This window comes from Mycena indigotica, assembly GCF_014461135.1.
Source record: "Mycena indigotica strain 171206Taipei chromosome Unknown Mind.scaff0003, whole genome shotgun sequence".
Classification (NCBI taxonomy): Eukaryota; Fungi; Basidiomycota; class Agaricomycetes; order Agaricales; family Mycenaceae; genus Mycena; species Mycena indigotica.
In genome coordinates, this window is record NW_023503002.1 from 4,857,385 (window position 1) to 4,880,981 (window position 23,597).

Here is a 23,597-nt window from a genome sequence, read left to right on the forward strand (position 1 = left end):
TTACCATGTTTGCTACTTGTGTGTGTGTGCAATGTCTGTAAAATATACTATGTGCTTGTTATTCTGTGAGTGAAGGACTTGTGTTAACGAGATAGACCGCGACGCGACACGTCCCGTGACCGCGATACCGCCCGTGACCGCGACAATCGTATTGAGAAGGAGTGAAGCCCATGACCGCGACGCGATACGTCCCGTGACCGCGACAGTGCCCGTGACCGCGACAGGATCGCGATAAGAAGAAGTTTGCTTGCTGGGGCATGACCGCGACGTGACGCGACACGTCCCGTGACCGCGATACCGCCCGTGACCGCGACAGGATCGTGTGCCGTCTAGATAAGAAGAAGTTTGCTTGCTGGGGCATGACCGCAACGCGACGCGAGATGTCCCGTGACCGCGATACCGCCCGTGACCGCGATACCGCCCGTGACCGCGATACCGCCCGTGACCGCGACAGGATCGTGTGCCGTCTAGTCCCGTGACCGCGATACGGGCCGTGACCGCACCACGATTGTGGGCCTTCTGAATGGCTGTCCTGTGTATGAGTAGTTTAGGTCTGCAGATTATGTTGGAAAAAGGAATTAAGCCAACCATAAGCAGACAGTCTTATCTGTTCATAGATGTATTGTCTTACCTAGACAGCTTGTGACCGTGACCGTGACGCGACGCGACGCGACGTGGAGGGAGCCACTGTCCCAGCCAGGAGGGAGAGGATTGTTCCCCAAGCCTGAGGAGAAGCTGGGTGGATAGAACCCCAGGGTGTGCCTGTCCAGAGTGGAGAATGCCATGTCTGGGGGGAGCACACCTGTGGAGAATGCCATGGGGTGTGGATGAAGTCAAGGGAAGGGAGGCACAATCCATAGCTTGGCCTTCCTCCCTGTGGTACTATCCATTACCCTTCCCTCAGCTGAGTGGGACTATCCATCATGCCACTGGGATGCTTCCACCAGCTCTGCTGGCTCCACCATGGAATCCTCCACCAGTCCTTCACCAGGGGTGGTGGAGCTGTCCACCAGCCCTCCTCCCAGCACAGAGGAGCCTTCCACCAGTCAACAATGATCACATGAGTGTTCAATTTCCTATTGTGGAACCTGCGGGGGGACAATGATATGCCCCTGATCAGTATGTACAACAAAGCTTTCTGCTCTATCTGGTCTTATCTCTGTTCAGCCTTTGGCATCAATTTGATAGTTCTTGGTTCAATTCTCCATCTTTGCACTTTTTCTCTTTTTACTTCTTGTTCCCTTTCTTAGTCCTGTTCATGCCCCATCCTTCAAAGCCACCCAGTCTTATGGTCAGAAATTAATAATATATTTAAAATGGAGTCATAGGCGAGACTCCAGTCAAGAATATCAAGGGATTATTTATTCATAGGCAAGGCTTCAAGCAAGTGCATCAGTAGTAATTTGCAGAGAAAATTTAATTTTCTGAGCCAGCAAATAAGCTGATACCAGGGCTGTCATCTCTATGGATCATGTATTGATAGGCAAGGCTCCCAGCCAGCCTACTAGTAGGGAAGATTCAATTTTCTAAAGGGGCAATTCATTTAATAAGGCTCTCATCAGGCTCTCATTCTGCAAGCTACAGTACAGGGAACATGGTCAGGTCCATTGCCCTGGGTAGCTACTATACTATACAAGGTCTAACACCTACCTAGACTGGCTCAGCTGCACTACACAGGCAATAGTGTAGGCAATACTAAGGTTCAAAATAGGCAGTTATGGTGGCAACCTCCACAGTAATGTGACGTGACAGGTGGGGAAGCCTCCACATCCGGTGGTAGGATCCCTGCTTGTGGAAGGGCTCCACTTTCTAGGGGATCATAGGTGGAGGGTTTGCCAAGGTACATTAACCTTATTAGGTTTGGGTCAGGGGTAGACTGAGGTGGCCTACTACCCATTTATGATGCCCGAACTGCCAACTAATCAAAAGCCAGAAAAATCAAAAAATATTCAAAACTCCATAGTCTGCCAAGCAAATCTCATGGGACTTGGCCTGTCTTGAAGAGCGAAAATATCTCATTTTTCTAGTGCAAATCAGACAACCCAAAAGCCAAGGCAATAGCATTGCAAGGGTATTTTTCCTAAAATATGCCAGAAGCACCTTCCAGCCAAACCAGTGACTTTCCCGTCACTAGGTGATTGGATCAAAGAGCCCGGGGGGAGACCTACCGGCTGCACCAAAGCGCTTATTTTTTGAGCCAGATTTGAGCGAGCTACAAGGCATTCACCCCACCATCCAAATCAGGCAAAGCACCATGGTACCATCCACACAGCCATGGATGCACCCAAGGCTGTATGGATGGAACCATGGTCATAGGTTGTGTGACACCCATGGTACCATCCACAATTTGTGGATAGTACCACCCCCATGGGTGATACCATGGATTTGGTACCTCTTAGGCCCAGGGTTCCGTGGGTTCGATTAAGCCTAAGAGGTACCAGGTAGGGGTAGCCTGAGGTGGACCATAGGTCTTATTTAAGCAGCGTCCTGGTCTTGGAAAAGACCAAGCGTCTTGTGCAAGATCTACTCATCTTTCCCAAAGACAGTCTTAAGACACTCAAAGACTAAGTTTAAGACCCCAAAAGCCTTTCTTATATAATCAGAAAGAATTCCCAAAATAGTAATATATTTCCAAATTAGTATATTTACTACTCGTCCTCATCCTCGCTGACAATGAACTCAGGGATAGACATATGCTCGCCTTCTGACTCAGCTGCACTCGAAGCGGAGCTAGCACAACCACGCCGCCTCCGAGGCTCCTCCTTCCATTCAGCTGCATCCTTGATCAAGGTTGCCCATGACTCGTCAGACCAGTTTCGGATCGTCGGGAGGAATTTGGTCGCTCGGTTGGCATGCTCGGTGTTTGGGATATCCCCCCAGTTATCGTACGAGAAGGCTTCCGTCTTGTCGGGGGTAACAAACTTCGCCAGTAGACCAGGCCCGGAGCACGTACTCGACCTGTCAATATTTTGAGTTTTGGCTCTGAAGAATATCGGACTTACAGCTTGTACCGAAAGGAGCATGGCCCCATAAGGACGTTTTGTTGACCGCGCATATTGGCGCGGAATGGCGTCTAGGCTGGTAAGATGGTAAGAGAATGTCGACATAATGAGGCTGGAGCGAAGAAAGCCCTATAATGCCATGAGAGAAGGTTCATAGAAAGGATAAACTCACCGATTTCCGAATGCCGTCCTCGGTTTCTTGATACTTGTTCCAGTGAAATCGTTTTGTATGCTGCTTCGTGTCCGCATCCGAGAGCCAAAGCTCGACAAAGCCAGCCATGCCCTCCTTGGTCGACAAGTCAAACTCCAATTCGGGCTCTTCAATGAAGTTGCGCTCATCGTCGTCACCCTCGAATCCGGGTTCGCCTGCCATAAAATTGAGTTACTGCGCGCAAAAAATATGGGCCATACCATTTGCTCGACGCAGATCCCTTGCTGCTCTTGCAGCAGCAATTTCCGCGTTCGACTCCTTGATTTTCGTGTTGATGTTGATTAGGTAGTCGATGATACTTAAGACCGCCTTCTTTGCTTGGTCCACAAAGCCACGGCGCCAGTCGCTCGCCTTATATCCCATCTCGGCTCTCATGTCAGCAGTTGGTGGGAAGGAAAGCAAGAAACACGTACCAGGCCGTACCAAACCTCGCCATGGGCAGCCTTGTAAACCCCGCGACCAAAGACGGCGTCGAGACCATGCTGCACGTCCGAGAGGGACAAGTTATCCCAGGGATTGAGCTCCCCCAATCACTCCTTGATGAGCGGCGTGAGCTCGTTCTTGATTGCGCGCTCGTCAGCATGGGTGTCAGCGTTAACCCATTTCTTTGTTTCCCCACGATGTGCCTTCTGAGTTATTTTGGCGGCCTACTCGTGACGTACGTCAGTGGGCAATGACGGCGATGATCACGTACGATGACACGCGGCACGCCTCTCTTCACAGCGCCGCCAGCTGGCTGCTCGACGACCTCGTTTTCATCGTCGTCTAGCGTGGGGCCACCCGGACGACTACCCAGCTCGGGGACAGCAAGCTCGGGGACCTTTTTCGGCGCAGCAGCAAGCCCACTGAGCTTCGCTTTGGGTTTCTTGCTTGGTTGCTCGCTGGATGGGTTTCAGGTGCGAAATAACAAACTAGGAGAAGGCACACTGCTTACCTTGCAGTACTAGCTTTGCGCTTTGCGCTGCCAGCAACGATGGGTGTGCCGCTGGTGTCCGAAACGCGACGCGCTGTGTTGACGTCCGTGCGGCGGGCCTTGGAGCGTTTTTTCTTGGACTTTGGCGCAGGCACGTCGCGAGGCAGCTCTTCCTCGGATTCCGGCTGACTGTCCTCTGTGTAGGCATCGTCCTCGTCGCTGGGCGGTCCTTCAGACAGCATATCGACATCTACGCTGGAATCAGACAGTGCTCGGTCAAAACAGCATTCGCACCTTGATTCTCAGCCTGAAGCTCCGCCGTTTCAATCGCAGGAGACGGGGGAATAGATTCGACAGAAGGAGTGGTCGTCTTGGACTTTCGTGGAGCGGTCTTTGGACCGGCGGGGTTTCTCGCAGCAGTACGGCGGGCCTTGACATGGGTCGGCGAATATCTGGATGCTCAACATGGCAAAGCATATGCAAGTAAAATTATGGCTGATATTGACCGGCGGTCCGTGTTCTTTTTGCGGAATTCATTTTTGGAATTAAGTAAAAAAAATTATAGAATCGCAGCAGTGCCACCATTCCCTGGACTTCGTCGTTTTCCCGAGGGACGGGGATTCAAGCAGTGGACTGGAGATGACTCAAAGGCTCTAATGAAGGTAATTTGCAGTATTGATCCAGCTTAGTTACTGAATGAGATTAGGTCTACCTGCCTGCTGTCGAGGGGTATGTCCCTGCGCAGATGCTTCGAGCGCTGAGTGCGTTCCTTGACTTTTGCTATCTTGTCCGTCGCAACACTATTACAACGAAAACGCTGGCCGAAATCGAGGCAGCCCTGGCCCGGTATCATCAGGAGCGCACCATTTTCGAGGAAAGTGGTGTTTGTCCCAATGGATTCTCACTTCCACGCCAGCACTCGCTTAGTCACTATCCCTATTTGATCACCGAGTTTGCGGCCCCAAATGGACTATGCTCTTCAATTACGGAGTCGAAACATATCAAGGCAGTCAAGGAGCCCTGGCGCCGGTCGAGCAAGTTCGAAGCAATCGAGCAAATCCTCACTATTAATAATCGCCTTGACGCTCTTGCCGCAACCCGAGTCGATTTCGAGGAACGTGGACTTCTTCGACCGACCGATCCCGATCCAGTTCTTCCTACCCTTAACCCCACTCGCCCTGATCTTCTAGAAGAAGATGATGACGATAATCCAGAGATGGAAAATACTGTCGAGGCGACTGTTGTATTGGCTAAGCGTCATTGTGCGTACCATTTTGGTAATATATACTCAACTGACGTCCGGGCAGTCCGAACATATCCCAAGGACCCTTTTCACCTCTCCAAATTCCTTGGCTTTCCCACGCTCCCATCCCTTATCCGTCGTTTTCTGCATGGCCAGATATTTCCGGATGACGACCTTGATCTTGTTGATCCCCTTTCATATCCAGACATCCCGGCTCGCATCAAAGTCTTTCCCTCAGCAATTGCCGCATTCCATGCACCCAGTGATGTCTGTAACTCAACAGGCCTTCTCCGGGAACGTATCCGGGCAGTGCGGTCATGGCGTGGTGCCGAACCCCCGATTTGACTGTGTTTATGCCTCTGGTAGCGATGAAGAGGGCTTCCGTGGTCTACTTGCTGCCCGAGTGCTACTTTTCATGTCCTTCACCCACCGCCGTGTCGAATACCCCTGCGCTCTGGTCACTTGGTTCTCACCAACAGATGATATGCCTTGTCCAGATGTGGGTATGTGGATGGTTCAACCTGACCTTGATGATACTGGGGACCGCATCATGGACATCATTCATCTTGACACCATTGTGCGTGCAGCACATCTCATTCCAATATTTGGTCAAGATCCTCTACCTACTGATTTTCATTTTTCTCTGTCACTTGACAGTTTCAATGCTTATTATGTAAATAAGTATGCAGATCATCACTCACATGAAATTGCATACTAGCTTATTTTCTATACTCAAGTTCCTTCTCATATTTAATTTATCACCCTGTTTTTCCAAATTACTAAGACAATTTATAAATAAGATCCAAGACCAGCTGGAAAGACCAAAGATTGACCAGGAAAGCTCAAAGATCATCTACCAAAGACCTAAGATCAGAAAGACCCTGCCATAAAGATCAAAGACCCTCCCTAAAGACTAAAGATCTGAAAGACTTTTGTGCACTTTTACTGATGCAGGTGAGGCCGGCCAGACCTCCTCTGCATTCTGGCCGAAACGCGCCCGCGTTCCCGCTCGCCGGTGGCCCGCCCTCCTGCCAGTCGCGTCGACCGACGGGTAACAGGCGTTATGCGCCCAGGCCGAAAACGGAGCCCGGGATTCGGTCATACTGTCACCCGCTGACGCGCTCGCAGCCCGATCCAGTCCCCGGCCCGCCCTCCCCGGTCTTATCCCTCCCGCTCTCTCCCGCCTTCTCCTGCCGCCATTCCCCGCCCGTTTCCCGCTAAATTGGGAATCTGGGCTCGTCTATAGCGTGCACTCGCGCCGCTGGCGCGCCCCCGATCCCGCCCTCCCGCCAGTCGCGTCGGCCGATGTGTGATGGGGTGTTAGTCTCTCCCGCCGCCAGTTCTTCCCCGTTCTGGTCCAAACTCGGCCAGCGAGTCCCGCTATATACACACTGCCAATCCTGCCGCTCGCACCCACTGCCACCCGCCCCTCGCGCCAATACGAGTTCTTGCTTGCTCGGGTTGCATATATCTCGACTCTAGCAAGGGGAGGAGATCCTAATCTCTGATGGCATCGGTCTTGAGGTTGGACACCCGAAATGCGTCCAAGACAATGTGGATCTGGACAACGCGATATGCGCGCCCCCACGAGGAAGACAATTGGGGCGTGTGTATCATGTCATTCGGATCCACATCCTCTTGGATGCAATTTCGGGTGTCGAACCTTAAGGCTGACGCGGCATCATAGATTAGGATCTTCTCCCCTTGCTGGAGTTGGAATATATGCAACCCGAGTAAGCAAGAACTCGCTTGGCATCGGCTGACGAGATGGGTGTGAGGGCGGGTGGCCACCTCAATTGTCTTCCTCATAGAGGCGTGTGTATCACATTATTCAGATCCTTGGCTTTCTTTAAGGATTCCCCATCAGGACTCCTATATCAAGCCTCACAAGGTTGTCCTTGTATCAGGGTCTGAGCCACAGGAAGCAAGCAGCTAACAAATTCAGATGTTTTTATTGATATCAGTTGTAATTAAAAATTGTATCAGCTTATATTGAGGTTTTCACTGGGATGAATAGAAACTAGTCTTTGTTTGATATTTGAGAGGAGCAATACTGTACTATTTTATTCAGTCTGTCACCTCAGCCTCCTCGGAGGCATGACATTGATGACAAACAGAAGATTTTGTCATCTCTGGATTAACGGTGTGACTGATAAAAAGTTTTGTCACTTCCTCTGGGCTGCCATTGAGCTTTAGGCGAAAGGCAGACTATGAGCCAGATGCCTCTCATGCTGAATTGATTGCAACAGCTACGGCTCCCTGCTTTGCTGGTAGCTGAAATCTTCCCAGCCAGCCAAGGACTTCCTTAGCTTCTGATTCCCAGCCCAGCATGTTTCCACATACTTTACTGCGGCAGACCATTATCTTTTGTGTTGGAAACCAACAATCCATGATGTGGATATCCCCTTGCTTGCGACTCCTCCAACTGCCATCATGCATTCTCTCTCCTCCTGGCCCTTGACAAAGCCGACAAAGATGATGAGTACAACTCAGTGCTTTGTCCCCACATTCAGGGGAACGAACACTGGGTGCAAACCCAATGGCAGTTTGCTAATGGGAGCCCCAACAGGAGTGGAAAGAAAGACAAAGATTTCTTTGTTCCAAACAAAGGAAAAAAATTTGCTTTCAAACTCCCGTTGGACGCCCCTTAGCTAACTGTCATTGCCTTTGCTACCAGTGAAACATATGTACCCAAAATAGTACAGTACTGTATCATTTTGATCAAGTGACCAGGCCGTGTAACGTGTAACGCACTCTGTCTGCAATCACAGCTGTCCGGAGGCCTCCGGAACGTGTAACAGGTGAAAATCTGACCTGTCCGCAGTGATAAATTATGAACTTTTTTTATGTTTTACAACAAAATTAAGCTATTTCTGACGAGCCTTAGAGGCTTATCAGCAGTGATTAGTCAGCATTAGTCAGCATTGATCCGGATAGGCCGTCCTTCCAGACTCCTTTAGTTCATCTAGTTCCTTAGTTCCTGTATGGTTCCTTTCTGTTCCTTCTCCTAGCTCCTAGTTAGTAGGGTATATAAGCCTGTCCCTAGTTAGTTCCCATATCATAGTTTTCCCCCCAGCAGAGTTTCCCCAGAGTTCAAAGTCTTTCCTCTTCTTCTTCCTCTCTGGTTGTGCTGTAGCCTTTAGTTGTAGTTAGAGCAGTTTGAAGGGCTCTTGCTTTTCTTGTTCTTTCCCACACCAGTGAGAAAGCTTGTCATTTTGGAGCCCACCGCGAGGGTACTTCAAAGTGCATCCGACGCACCTCTTGGTCCACAGCACAGCTACGTAACAGTCTTAGAAATCGGTCTATTACTCCCCATCTACTACAGCTTGTACCGGATCTACACTCACTCTACTCCCCCTCGACTCTCCACCTCGACACCCCCCTGCTTTTGCTCACCCCTCTGATCTCCTTGCTCCTCAGGTCTCGCTCCTTGCTCCTCGCCCCTTGCCCCTCGCTCATTGCTCATTGCTCATCACGCTTTGCCTCGCTGCACTGCCCAGCATACCAACAACCTCCGCGTGCGGGCATTGGGGCGGCTGCCATCCCGATGCCCCGCACGCGGTGCGTTGACTGCACCCACGTTCGACCCTTCAAAGCCTTCGGAGCTGCAATGCTACTTTGCTGATGTTGAATATCTCTTAGACCTGGCGCAAATCAGCGATGACCAACAGCAGAAGAAAGCCTGCGTACAATACTTGGCAGTCAATGACCAAGAACTTGGCGAAAGCCTCGACGAATTCGCGGACAGGGCTAAATCCTATGACAAGTGGAAGATCGCCATGATGTCGCATTACGCTGGCAACGATGAAAATCATCTGTACACGCCAAAATATTGGACCACGCACCTGAATTTCACAGCCGCGGCTGGTATTCACTCTGAAACGGATCTCGCCACGTTCTATCGAACGTTCACGCGCATCGGTGTTTTTTGGCGGTGCAGCTTCAAGTTTCTATATGCAGGGAGTGTTCTAAGCCCTCAAGGTGTGGATATAATGCTTGCTGAACTCTCAAGTGATAGTATTATACCCATAATATTGCCCAGTATTGCCAAATTTACCACTGTCATACCCAAATCACATAATCTAGTGTGGTTTATTAACACTAAACCCTTGTCCAGCCAATTATTTACATGGTTTATTTACACCTGTTTATTAACATGTTAATTAACCAGAATATTTCACAGCACCCTAAATTCTGAGAGCCTCAGCATCGTGCCCCGGAGCAGGCTGTGCCTGGTCTTTCCTAGCCCACAAGTAGCAAATGTCTATCTTCTCTTTTATGTGACTACTGAGCAGAATGAAATGAAGCGCCCAAGAATGTAGCACCTGTTAAGTAAGCGAGACATGTGCGCTGTCTTGGGTGGAGTGGAGTGATGTGGCTGTGCGACACGACTTGTCTCTTGCCAGCCACATCACCTCCCACGACATGACTCTGAGATGCTCAGCCCACCTGCCCACACCTAGATAGACATTTTGGGATTTCTCAGCCCTTGCGCAGCCTCTCTTTGCGCTCACCAAGAAAGACCAGAAATGGACCTGGGGAGACGCCGAAGCCGCCGCCTTTCAAGCTATCAAAGACGCGGTCGTCTCAGAGCCCGTCTTAGCGATCCCGGACAACTCTCGGCCTTTCCGACTTGAAGCAGACAGCCCAGATTATGCGACGGGGGCGGTTCTTTCACAACAATCCGCCCCGGACGGGAAGTGGCACCCTGTAGCGTTCTATTCCAAAAGCTTAAATGATGTCCAGCGCAACTACGAGATTCACGACAAGGAGATGCTCGCGATCATCCGCGCACTCGAGGAGTATCGGCATTTCCTCGAGGGCGCCGTGCATCCGGTCGAGATCTGGACTGACCATAAGAATTTGGAGTACTTCCGAAAGGCACAGCACCTTAACCGTCGGCAAGCCCGATGGTCGTTGTACCTTTCTAGGTTTGACTTCACGCTGCACCACGTCCCAGGTTGCCAGATGGGCCACCCCGATGCTCTCTCCCGCCGGCCTGACCACGGCATCTCCGAAGACAACTCGGATGTCACCCTCTTGCACCCTGAGCTTTTCCACGTTCGCGCGCTTGAGGCCGTCACTGTCTCTGGGCCTGGGTCCGAACTTGTCCGCGACATCAAGGAAGCGCTATCCGGTGAGCCTGACCTAGAGGAGCCCGTCGCGCTTGCGGCCCGGCAACTCTTGAAGGTCCGAGGTCAAGTTCGGGGCCCCCGCTCATCACATTCGGACGAGTGGGCCATCTCGGGTGATCTCTTGTACTTCCGCGGCAAGGTCGTAGTCCCCAAAGACAAGGACCTAAGGAGGCGCATCATCGAGCTCTGCCACGATACACAAGTCGCCGGACACACCGGGCGGTTCAAAACCCTAGAGCTGGTTTCGCGCAACTACTAGTGGCCACAGATGTCCCGCCATATCGGACGCTACGTCGCGACCTGCGACTTGTGCTGCCGTACGAAGGCCCTCCGAAGGCTCCCGCACGGAGAGCTACACCCAACCGAAGTCCCCCCCGAACGCTGGCACACCGTCACGGTGGACTTCATCGTCGAGCTCCCCGAGGCTCATGGGTACGACGCGGTCATGGTAGTCGTCGACGCTCTTGGCAAATGCGCTCACTTCACTGAATGCCATACGACAATAGATGCGGTCGGAGCCGCCCGGTTGTACTATCGGAATGTCTGGAGGCACCACGGAACCCCCGAGAAGTACATTTCAGACCGTGGTTCGCAGTTCATTGCTGACTTCGCGCGAACTCTGGCGCTTAATTGGCGTCAAACCGGCTACCTCTACGGCTTACCACCCGCAAACCGACGGACAAACCGAACGCGTTAACCAAGAGCTCGAGCAGTACATCCGGATCTTCACCAACTACCAACAAGACGACTGGGACGAGCTTATCCCTGCCGCTAAGTTTGCCTAGAACAACCACGTTCACTCCTCCACTCAACAGGTACCCCTTATGACGGACACTGGTCAGCTCCCCCAAATGGTTTTCGAGCCGGGCGCCCGCTCAGAGTTGGAGTCGGTGAACAAGTTTCGCGATCGGATAGCTAACGGCGTCTCCGAGGCAAAGGCCGCGCTCGTTAAAGCCAAAGACGAGTATAAACGGTACTACGATTGGAAACACTCGGACGCTCCGAATATTCAAGTTGGGGATAAGGTTTGGCTGGACGCCTCTGACATCAGAACGACTCGGCCCTCCGAGAAGTTCTCCCACAGGCGCCTCGGACCGTTCAAGGTGCTCGCAGAGATTAGCAAAGGTGCCTACAAGCTCGATCTCCCCCTGCGTTACTCCAAGCTCCACCCCGTTTTCCCGGTTGTTAAGCTCGAGCCCACTCAGGACGACCCTTTCAATGGACGACCCGGCTACGACGAACCGCCCCCCGAACTAGAGGACGGAGTCCCCAAATGGGAAGTCGAGGAAATCTTGGATGCCAGGATAAGGTATAAGCGTCTTAACTATTTCATCAGGTGGAAAGGCTACGATGCTTCACACGACTCGTGGGTTCGGTTCGACCGTGTCTTTGCGCCAGACAAGATTGCGGACTTCTATCGGAGGTACCCGGGTAAACCACGGCACATTGCCTCAGCAACCTTCGACTCCTTGCCCTTTCGAACTATGCGTTGGGACACCGCATTCAAAGGGGGGGGGGTGATGTCAGGGGAACCCCCGCTTCGGCCTCCTTCGGACCCTCCGAGCGCATCCGAGGCGCATCCGACCGGCGCCCCCTCGGACACTCCGACCACCCCGACCATCGTCCACGGCCTCCTTCGCCCGCACAATCACCGATCCGTCAAGACCCTCCCAACGATCACCTTGGGACAGAGCCTGCGACACCGCTCAGGCCTTCTGCGCTCTACGTCGGCAGTTACGGACGACCAGTATATAGTTGGCGCCCTAGCAGGCGGACCCTTAGAGTTTCTTCTCTTTGGATCCTCCCCTGCTAGGTCGGTCCCTCCGTGTATTTCCCGTAGCTTTTATTCATGCTTTGGATCCTCCCCTGCTAGGCTTTCGTCGGAGTCTCCAGGGTTGCCCTTACAGGATGAAGATCTTGGCAAAAACAGAAAGGGCAGCAAATATTAGATTACTTGTATATGTTTAGTAATTAGTTACCTTAATTTATTTTGATATTTCTAGAATGAATGTTAGAACGAATGGATTCAAGAGGAAAAAGTATTTAATTATGGGTATCTGTACGGTAATTGCCAGGCCGGACTAAAGTAATAGTGATGTAAATTAGACAACTTTCAGGTAATTTTAGCTGGCAGGATGGTAGAATTGGTAAGGAAAGCCATTCGAGTATTTAGGTCAAAAAACGGAGAAATTTGCAGAAATTGTTTCACATTTCCGCCTAATTACTGAGGGGGTTTTAACTTTTCACTGATGGCCCTCCCCGCAAGCGGTCAGCCGCCCTGCGCCGCCCTGCCGTGAAGCGCGGCCGAGAGCGCGTGTCGCTATGCCAATGCCGACGCCGACGCCGACGCCCCTTTCCTTCGCGGGGCGAAACTAGGCGGAGGGGCGGCGGGTGGGGCAGGCGGGCCATGGACAGAGTAGGCGAAGACGATTGCAGGACGCCAGGGACGGGAACGCGCCGTTTCATGATCGGCATAGCATCTGGCAAGCGGTGCATTTCTATCCGATCCGGGAAAGCCGGACGGAGCGCCGGCACAGCCCCCCGGGCGCGAGTCCGCCCCATACGGCTCCCTCGGGCGGACAGGCGGGTGCCGTTTACCAGGCGAGTAGTGCACAGGATACAGCTCGAGCACCAGGCTCGCCGCCCGAGGACGCCTCGTCCTAATGCACTGTGTGGCGCGATGCTGCCAGGGATTACTCTTATATTAAGCAGATGTCGTGTGAATGTATGCACATGTTTGGCACTGACTTTAACAATTGATTTGCTCCACACTTCCATTTTTGGGATCATTGCTGTTAAAGCCCTAAATTAGTAAGGAAAGCTGTAAAATGTCACCAATCCTAATTGGGACACAAAGCTGTTAGTGATATCTTGCACCCAGTACTATCACCAAGTTATATCTAGGGTTATTTACCATGATAACACTGAAGTGTATACTAAGTAAGTATTCTCAAATTGCCCACAAATTGAGAAATAAATACATAGATTTTACGGACTTAGGTTGCAATCTACATATACTAGCAACAATACTAGAGCAGACATATAAAAAGGCTATTGAGCATTTGTAGTTACTGGCAATGTTCTTAATCTAGAAATTCATGTTATTCAAGCAACATTCAAAGCTGGGGCGTAGCCCCAGCCCTGTCTAGTGTATATGTATCTGTATCTGGCAGCACAGGCTGACAGGCGTCACGTTACGTGATCGGCCTAGCCTACAGCGCCCGATCGGCGTCTTCCTTCCTTTCCCTCCCACCACCACCACCACCACCACCAGCGCCCGCGCTGCGCACTCACCACCATCCGCGCCAGCCAACGCCCACGCTAAAGACAGCGGATGCGCGGATGGCCGCGCTGTTCCTGCACAACTCGCTGTGGGTGCCGGACCCCGAGCAGCATACACACATCCCCTCCAGCGACTACGGGCCCAGGCACAGCCAGAGTCTGAGTCATGGCCGGACGACGAGCGCGTCGACGCTCGCGGGCTTCTCGGACGCCTCGCACCCGACACAGCCGCTGCTCCCCGCCTCCACAGAAACGAGCTCCGTGGCGTACCTCGACCTGCTTGCAAGACAGCCACGACACCCGAGTGTCCGGGGCGCGGGACCGCCGCCGGGGCTGAGCTTCGACGGGGACCCGATGACGGGGCGCGAGCGGAAGGAGATGGCGGAGCACGGGATCCGGCGGCGTTTGCAGAGGGAGAAGAGGGCGGTCGTTGGGGCGGAGGGCGTCCTCGGTGCGTCTTCCTATTCCTCTTATCTCCGCCGTGCTGATATCGGGTAAAGGCGTGTGGACGCTCTACTGCACCACACGGTACTTCCTCGCCTACGGGCACATCCCCGCGTCCGCCCCTGCTGCCGAGAGTGCTGCGCTCGCGCTCGCCGCGGCCAGTCTCGCGGCGCTTGCGCTCCTGTTTTCCACCGCGCTCCTCCCGCTGATCGAGACGCATCTCCTCGGGCGGTGCACCCCCACCGTCCGCGCCGTCCGCCGCGGCCTGCGCTACTTCGCCGCGGCCCTGCTCCTCGCGCCCGCCGTGGCCAACCTCGTGCTCGCGCTCGTCTGGCGGCGCGCCGGCAGCGCCTCGCTGGAGCTGTCCGTGCGCTGCAAGCTCGATGTGGACGTCGTGTGGTCCGTCCAAGAGAAGAAGGAGTGTGCGCCGCCGCCGTGGGTGCATTGGCTGATACTCGCGCTGCTGCGGCTGGTGCTGACGGCGGCCGTATTGGTGCGTGTGGCTGTCCTTCTCTCTTCTGCTTTTGGCTGATGGCAAGTAGATTGTGTATGTCGTCGCGCTCGCGGCATACGGCCACACCCGCCGGCCCTCCGCCGATTCCAGCGCGGCCTCGCACCGCTCGCTTCCCTCCGCCTCGTCCACCCTCCGGAACGGGCCGAGTGCGCTGCTGACGCCTGCGCCGGAACGCCGATCTCTTCGGCGGACAAGGGATCGCTCAGCTTCCCGCTCGCAGTCGCAGTCGCAGTCGCAGTCCCACTCCAACAGCCACTCCCGCTCCCGCTCCCGCTCGCGGCACCACGGCTCCGCACACACGACGATCTCCTACTCCTCGTCCTCCTCTGCATCCTCCTCCTCGAGTTCAGAAGGGGAGGACGACTTCGACCCGTACGCCGACCTCCCGCTCGCGCCCGCACTCGCGCCAGACCGCGAACTCAACTCGTTCGTCCTCGGCCGCGACACCGCCGCGGGGTCCTTGCTCCCTTCCACCTCCTCCTCCGCCGCCAGCCCCTACGCCCCGTATGCCCTGACATATTCCTTCCCCCCCTTCCCTCCTCCTGGTGCGAGCCGCCAACATCCCGACCGCGTGCTGATCCTGAACGCGTACGTGCGCCGCATGCCGACGATCGAGAGCCTCGGCTCGCGCGAGGTCGGGAGCGGGAGCAGTGTGCCGGGGACGCCGACCGCGACTGCCTCCCTTGCTAGTGAGCAGGGGCATTGCGGCGCGGGCGGGAGGCGGCCGAGTGTCAGCGTGGGTCTTACCTCCCGGCCGGGGAGCGTGCAGGGCCCGGGGACGCCGGTGACGCCGCACGCGCGGCCGTTGATGCCCGGGCGCGCGCTCGGGGAGGCGGAGAGGGAGGTGTTCGAGGGGCTAAGACGGGGGTCGACGACGAGCAGCACCACCAGCAGCCTGAGTGGCACAGGCAGCAGCTCGTTCTTCAGCGCTGGCACGGGGTCGGGAGTAGGGATGTCGGTCGTGGGCGAGGCGATCGTCGAGGAGCCCGCGGAGATGGATATGTCGGTGGCGGTAGGGAGTGTTAGGCCGCTGCCGCGCCCGCCGGTGGGGCGGTCGTCGACTGCGTGAGGCTTGGTGTTGCTTTGGTTCTGTTTTTATGCCAGTGAACGACGCGGTTTAACTTTGATTGATATCGTTCCCTCATCTGCATCGACCCACTGGCCTCTCTTTGTCGTATCCTTATCGTATCTGCCTTGTACTGTACTTACCTACTTACTTACTACCTATAACGCTGTGGCGGACTGGACGTTATATACACTGGTTGATGTGTAGAACACTCGAATACACGTATTGGCCACGTAATAGTCGGGACAGCGTATCTGTATACCATGCTGGTCAGTAGGATCGACGGATGCACGTCTGGAGTACCAGTGGGAGCCGGAGAGGGACGCGAGCGGCGCCGGGTTGTTTCCGCCGGGGAGCCGTGCGGTCGATTGGAAGAGTGGGCGATTGCGTGCAGACGGTGGATGGTCGCGTCGATTTTTAAGGTTGGTCCGGCGACAAACACTTCAACGCGCAAGGTGCTGTTGGAGACGTGGGGGCAACGACAGCGCGATATCGCGACGCGGTTTGAGCAACGTGTTGTTAAGAACCGCAATCTTCCGACGTACCCAGCAGAGATACTACTGTCTGGGGTGAGCAGGGGAGGGAAGGTATCAAGGTTGCGCACCACAGTTCCCCACGAACTAACCGACCAAGGTCTTTACTGCCGGCTCTTGGACACGCGCTTGGAAAGGACGCGTGGGCCTGATGGGGAGGAGCAGGAACTGCCATACAGCATGGTGAGCAGCGCGCGTAAACTGGGAGCGCCGGCGGGACAGGAGCGAGTCTGAGCGACGAGCGGGGACGGGAGAACAGGCGGGGGAAGGAAGGAAGAGAAGTGGGCATCTGCGCGTGATTGGACCATGCGGCCGCACGTGCCACGTCAAGCGCTTCTTTCTTCTCGACCACCACCATCGGGCCGAAGTACCTTCCTTCTTAGCGCCAGGAGCAGCACCCACCGCACGCGCGCCGACGCAAGGCACCGCATGGCGGGAGCGGACAAGCCGCGGTCCTTCCGTGGCGCCGCCGTGACATCGATCTCTGAGCCTTCTTGCGTCTTCCCACCCCCTGCGGGTGGACGGAGCATACTATTCGGCCGCGATGGCCAGGACTCTTTCAAGAATAGGTCTAATGCCCCCGGCGACGGCGCTCCGCTTTCCGCAGACACCACCGGCCGGCCATCCACCCATTCCAATCCTCTCCACCTGCCTCCATGTCCCCTCCAGTACCCGTCTTCGACGCAAAAGCGATGCCCTTCCGCCGGCTGGGCCCCAGCGGGCTGCGCGTGCCGCTCTTCTCTCTCTCGGAGGCTGCCAGTTTTCACGTGTTCATCGTCGACATCAGCTCATTTTCCAGCAGGGCTCACCCTCGGCGGCTCAGTTGTCGGCGAAAGCGTCAAGGACATCATGCAGGCTGCCTTCGAGAACGGGATCAACATGTTCGACACCGCAGAGGACTACCAGAAGGGCGCGGCTGAGCGCGAAATGTGCGTATGTGTAGCTGGTACCCTCTGTCTGTGCTGAAGTGCTCTGTTGCTAAGGGGTCGCGCTATCAAAGAACTTGGCTGGCGCCGCACCGACCTCATCATCTCGACCAAGATATTCTGGAGCCACGAGCCGGGCACGGGCCCGAATGACACGGGGCTGTCGCGCAAACAGTGCGCTGCCTTCCTTTCCTTCTTTCGGCTCTGACTGCCAGTGCAACAGCGTCATCGAGGGCACGAAGGCATGCCTGCGACGGCTGTAAATGGACTATGTCGACGTCATCTTCGCGCATCGATGCGATACCACCGGTGAGCCTTACATTCGGCATGAGGAAGCGAACTGACGCCGGCTAGTTCCGATGGAGGAGATTGTTCGTGCTTTCAACTACGTTATCGACCAGGGCTGGGTGCGTCGTAAGCTGTTGTCTTCCCATACACACTAAAATGATAAATCCACACCCAGGCGTTCTACTGGGGCACCTCCGAATGGAGCGCGCATCAGATCGAAGAGGCGCATCGCAAGCGTGTTCCTCGCTCTCAACCTCCCATTGCTGACCCCGGGCACAGATGTTGCCACGCGTTTGAATCTTATCGCGCCGATTGCGGAGCAGTGCAAACACAAGTCTGCGCCTCTTCTTCTCTCTTCCTGCCAAACAATACTAAGGTGATGATAGCATGTTCCACCGCGATCGTCCGGAGAAGGAATACGCGTGCGTAGGCAGCCATCAAACTTCATCAGTATTTAATGCTTACTCCGTAGCCCTTTGTACGCCAAGTACGGCCTCGGCACAACTGCGTTTTCGGCACTGCAGGGCGGACTGCTGACTGGGAAGGTATATCGTCCTCGTTCCTCTCAAAATCTAACTCACTTTGCTAGTACAACGACGGCATCCCAGACGGCACGCGCTTCGCCACCGTGCCCATGTTCCGCGGGGCGACGGAGGGTGCCCAAGGCGAAGAGCTGCTACAAAAAGTGCGCCTCCTCGGCGAAATCGCTGCAGGGGCGTCGTTCTTCACCAAAGTAGACCTTGGCTGATGCTTAGGACAGAACTCAATTCGACGCCGACCGCGCTGGCGCTCGCGTGGGTCGCCGCGCACCGTTATACTTCCACAGTCATCCTCGGCGTATCCTCCGTCGCGCAGCTGCAGGCGAACCTCGCCGCGCTTGCGGTCCTCCCCAAGCTGGATGCTGCGGTGTTGGCGCGTATCGAGAGCGTGTTGAGCAACCGCCCGCAGGAACCGGTGTGTATTTTTGTGAAGATGGCAGGGAGAACGAACACACTGATGACCTGGTTGCAGGAGACGTATGGTCGCCCGCCGCTTGATCGGGGTATCCTTTGACTCGGTCCACTATCACACCTACGTATACCTTTACCATGACTGCAGGATCAGCTCAAGGAGAGCGGAAGACAAACACAGCTAGTGCCACTCATTCTCTTGTTTATAAGGAGTCAATATCTACTCATTCTCATTTGTGATTTGGTCTTCTCAACTTGTATCTACATCACCGGCATGATTATGTGTCCTTTGTCCACAGGAGTTTTAGATGGAAGGGTGGCGCAAGTATCGAAATCCATTCCAGATTGGGGCAGCGATGAAGCAGGTGGGTCTGCAGGGCTTCCTCTGTCAATGGGCCGAACTCAGGCGGGACACCGCTCTCGAAGAGAATAAGGGCGAATGAACCCATGTCCGAGTACTTGACTCCGAGCCGTTGCAAACTGACGGGAAGAGTGGCCGGGAAGCGATGAAAGAAGCCGGTATGCCGCGACGAGGTCAGCAAGGATGCAGCTTGAGCGAGGACATACATCTGCAGTAGAAGCCACGGCCAACATATTTACGGCGCACTCAAGAGTTTGCAGGTGCGGAAAGTGCGCCAAGATTCTCCCCCAGTCGCCTATATCACCATCATAGCATTTGAGGGAGAGTGTAGTGATTGTGGCCGGGATGTACTCCTTGTTCCGCCGCAGGATATACAGCAATGCCGTGGCAGCCGAGTTCTCCACGTACAATGCTTGGATGGACGGCGCGATGGGGAGGAGGAGGGGCAACACGCCACAGGGAGTGGTAAGCTGTAATACGGAGGGAAATAAATGTTCCCAGCCATCACACTTGGCCCACATTGTGTCATGTTCACGACTAGTAAGCTGTGTCTTGATACTGAGCTTCTGAATGGCAGGAAATATAGTTTGGAGCTCAACGCAGGCAGAGTAGGTGAGGAGCGATGCATGGCGTAGTTTCAGTTCCACCTCTTTCACGTGAAGGAACACGGTTGAGAGTGCTGCCACTTTCCCGGCGCTCACTGCGCGATCGCCATCCCAGGTCACAACAGAAACTGTGGTGGGATCCAAGAGCGCTAGCCAAAAAGAAAGGTTATAGTCTTGGTAAGCGGAGGTCGCAAGCGTGAAAGTGGAGACCCGGATACGCATGTCGAGTGTTGGAATGGCAGAAGCCAGCATTTGTGTCTTGGCAAGAAGCGAGTGACGGTCATCGTCATCGTGGTCGAAGTAACAAGCAAATAGATCCAGCTCAATTGGGCCGCGGATCCGGGAAAGGTTGGCGAGCGCGGAAAGGGTGAATATAAGGGACCGGCCAACAAATTTACGCAAATTGGAGAAGTTGTCGATGCCTGCAAAGAGTAGGTCGCATATGATGTGGATCTTTGTGGTATTCTCGAACGACACGTCCCGGATTCTGACATTAGGCTCCTCGCCTGTCTCCCAGCTGACTTGCAGGCGATGGACATGCGGGGCGATCGCAGGAGACATGAAGAAAGCAAGTTTTGCAATGGTAGCTGCGACTTCGTCGGGCGGCGGGAGATCGAGAGAGATTTGGTTGTCGCTCTCCCAGTCTTGCAGGTCCCCTGCCGGTACGTAAGGTTTTAAAGACAGCCTGTCGTAGAGGAATGGGCGGGCGAGAAGCCGCAGACGATGGGAGGCAAGAGCGACGGATTTCAGCTCGCAAGGCGACACATCTTTGAGCACCTCGTGAAAGAGCTCGTTTGGAAACATGCAGCAAAAATGGAGAACGAGTCGCAGCGAAGTAAGAAGCGAAGAGAGAAAACGCTGCCACGTATTGACAGCACGCACGTGGGCCCAGCCAATCGGCGGCTCCGGCGCGGAGCTAATCATGATGTGATCCCAGTCACATCTTACGCAATCACCTCTATTCTTGTTCCTGATGCCCATCGCGATGCGAAATAGCAGCCTCAGTGGCAGACCTGACCTACGCAGCCAGCTAGCGCAATGTGATGGCAACACTGACCGACACGCATGCACCAACAAACTCCTTCTCCAGTCGCCAACCTATTCGAGACTCGAGAGTCTAAATCTGTGTCGGCACTGTGCTGCTGGGATTAATGCTGTCTTTGCCCAACTACATTCTCTGCGCTGCAAGTTGAAGGCAGACTGCTGCGCCCTGACAAGAAGGTGTGTTCTTTTTGCATGCTCTGCAGGCTGAACTCTTTTTTCAGTACCCCAACCACATTCTCTGTCATGGCTGAAGTTTACCCTCCTTGTTTTTGCCTCCTGTAATGGAACGGCCATCCTGCAAAACCAGACGGTAGCTGTGTTACTAGAAAGTATGATCTATTTTTACACGCTTTTTGGCAATTTGTTCTTGGTGTTGGCTGAGCACCCGCCGCAGTCTGGGACAGACCAGGAAACGACTATTTTTGTCGATTTTGTTGCTCAGTGCACGTCTGTCAGGGGAACTCCCGCTTCGGCCTCCTTCGGACCCTCCAAACGCATCCGAGGCGCATCCGACCGGCGCCCCCTCGGACGCTCCGACCCACCCCAACCATCGTCCACGGCCTCCTTCGCCCGCACAATCACCGATCCGTCAAGACCCTCCCAACGATCACCTTGGGACAGAGCCTGCGACGCCGCTCAGGCCTTCTGCGCTCTACGTCGGCAGTTACGGACGACCAGTATATAGTTGGCGCCCTAGCAGGCGGACCCTTAGAGTTTCTTCTCTTTGGATCCTCCCCTGCTAGGTCGGTCCCTCCATGTATTTCCGTAGCTTTTATTCACGCTTTGGATCCTCCCCTGCTAGGCTTTCGTCGGAGTCTCCAGGGTTGCCCTTACAACACCGGTGGAGTGCCTATGAGGTTGCTGACTTGCGTAGATGTGTAGCACGTCCGTGGCGGGAGTCAATCCTGGCCATAGGAAACAAGTGCTGGGTCACTGCACATCACACTTTACTTAGGAGACTACTGCGCAAGCACTAGCCTAAGGTATTTGGCCTTGCATTCAGATGTCTATTCGTGGTGCAGTCAAAGTTGACATCCAAACAGACATCCAAGCACATGATGTAATCTACTCATTCGGACCTGCCGTTCGGGCATCGTTTGGATGCCTGTTTGACCATATTTGACCATACCTATTGAACCTGACTGGATGACAAAAATGAAGTTTTGTAACACATCAAAACTGAACTATCTAACTGGTGTTAGGGTGCCCACTGCCATCAGCTGCTGTCTGTCGTCCGACACCTGTAGCTCGTCCACATGCCCAATCTCATTACCTGTGGTTTGAGACCAGGATCGACAGCCTGATAAGAACCGAATACACAATTTTTTTTGCCTCTATTGATGGAGCAGGCAGACTCTATTAGAGTTTCTTTCCCCTTGTTTCAATTTTTCAGGAGTATCACACAGCACCCCTTGACGAATTGATTGAAATAGTAGGATCTTTGGTATTTTTGAGACCCCTCATGGATCTCTAGATAGTCAAAGCTATGCTAGATAGCTGTTTCCAGTGAAACTTTCCACAGGAGATTAGCTCAAATAAAGCACTAGTTAGCTTGGGTTCAAGATATGAGTATATAGTTGGCACCCTGGCAGGCAAACCATTAGAGTTTCTTTGTGGATCCTCCCCTGCTACGGTTGCGGACAATCAAACCTGACAACTTAATTATATCAAAATTGGATTGTGGGACCAGAAAACTAAGTACACAGCTGGAAAGAGGGAATTTATCTAAAAAGTTGTAAAATTATAAACTTTTACTACCTGTCAACATTAAAAATTTGTAGGCTGGTCCCTTCATATAAGTATTTCTGTAGCTGCTATTCAAGGTAGTGTCACTCCGAACGCGTTCAGCTGGCTGTGACCCACCTTGGGAAACAAGACCTGATACTCGGGTACTCCTGTAGCGATGGCCAGGTCCGGTTCGGGATTTCGGTTCGAACCCGAACCGGACCGGACTGAACGCGCGTTCAGCGTTCAGGTTCGGCGAATGCCATTTCCGAACCGAACCTGTGTCGTGCCCGTGACACGTACGTGCGTGGAATCGAACGCGCGGGGCCCCGCGGACACTTTTCGCGAGCTGAAACGCCGGCCGGCCCTGGACCGAGGCCGAACCACCTCCAAACGCGCCGAGGGGACGGATTCCGAGGGAGAACTGGTGCGGGTCGAGGCCCTAGGGGTCCGGTAGTGTATGAAGGGGGTCCAGGGGGATGCTGAGACGCGTCGCAGTGGTGAAACGCGTCAGAAGTAGGCCGCGGAGGGCCGGAGGTCAGGCACGTGACCGCGGAGGTCCCCAGAGCCGCGGACGGGCTGGGGTATATAAGAGCGCTGTATTGTAGCAAGTAGGGCAGAAGAAAGCGCGCCCCGTAAGGCGGTTTTGGTTCTCCTGTACTGCTGAACGCGAACGACGACGACAACGACTTGATTTGAGTACCCGACACCGCTGAACCCGAGAACACGTGACCGCCGCTGCTTCGAACGCAGTACATTACTTGGTTGACCTATACGCTACACTACCAACCGACTACAACGTTGACTACCAACCCCTTACCCACCTACCTTGGATTGTTGAACTGAGCATCTGGATTGCCACAGCGATATATTTTGGTTGGAACCCCCGTACTTGCGCGCACGACGTTGGACCGACTATTGGATTGGGACAAGCCTTAACTTAGGGTTAGGGTTCGACTTATTGGACTGAAGAACGATTGGATTGGAGTATAGTGTGATTGTGTGTGAGTGAGTTTTGAGTTCTGTCTAGTTCCCTTTCCACCTGTCCTTCCGATTACTGCGTTTCATCTGGAGCCCACCGCGAGGGGGTTCATTCAGATAAACAACAACACTATCCACATACGCGGGGCGTATATCATCAACAACAACGTCTACTGCATCCGAATCTCGAGCACAACGTGCTCACAATCGCGCTGTGCGTCCGAGCTCAAATTGAAGACAGCTTAAACACATCTACTATTGAAGAAGAAGAAGAGGAGGAGGAGGAAGAACAAACTGTCATTGTTGAACCAGAAACAGACCATTCCAGAGAAGAATCACCTATACCAGAGGGTAATATAACTGAAGAGTACACC

At 54.0% G+C, this 23,597-nt stretch overlaps 3 protein-coding genes across 3 annotated transcripts; all 3 read left to right on the top strand.

Annotated features, from left to right (window-relative positions):
- Window positions 1–4,716: 4,716 nt before the first annotated feature.
- Window positions 4,717–6,682, top strand: MIND_00394900 (uncharacterized protein; the record flags this gene model as incomplete). Its single annotated transcript, XM_037360777.1, has 5 exons — window positions 4,717–4,788; window positions 4,833–5,388; window positions 5,434–5,636; window positions 5,680–5,946; window positions 6,428–6,682. Exons 1-5 carry the CDS (start codon window positions 4,783–4,785, stop codon window positions 6,680–6,682), a joined length of 1,287 nt encoding a protein of 428 aa, XP_037223662.1. The 5' UTR covers window positions 4,717–4,782.
- A 7,068-nt stretch (window positions 6,683–13,750) lies between these two features.
- Window positions 13,751–15,813, top strand: MIND_00395000 (uncharacterized protein; the record flags this gene model as incomplete). The annotated part of the gene is made up of 3 exons (XM_037360778.1): window positions 13,751–14,237; window positions 14,287–14,723; window positions 14,773–15,813. Exons 1-3 carry the CDS (start codon window positions 13,847–13,849, stop codon window positions 15,811–15,813), a joined length of 1,869 nt encoding a protein of 622 aa, XP_037223663.1. The 5' UTR covers window positions 13,751–13,846.
- Window positions 15,814–16,772: 959 nt separating this feature from the next.
- On the top strand, window positions 16,773–18,610 carry MIND_00395100 (Aldo-ket-red domain-containing protein; the record flags this gene model as incomplete). The annotated part of the gene is made up of 10 exons (XM_037360779.1): window positions 16,773–17,272; window positions 17,327–17,443; window positions 17,485–17,578; window positions 17,624–17,676; window positions 17,733–17,891; window positions 17,944–17,979; window positions 18,030–18,102; window positions 18,147–18,274; window positions 18,313–18,511; window positions 18,569–18,610. 10 exons carry the CDS (start codon window positions 16,773–16,775, stop codon window positions 18,608–18,610), a joined length of 1,401 nt encoding a protein of 466 aa, XP_037223664.1.
- Between the last annotated feature and the right edge of the window lie 4,987 nt (window positions 18,611–23,597).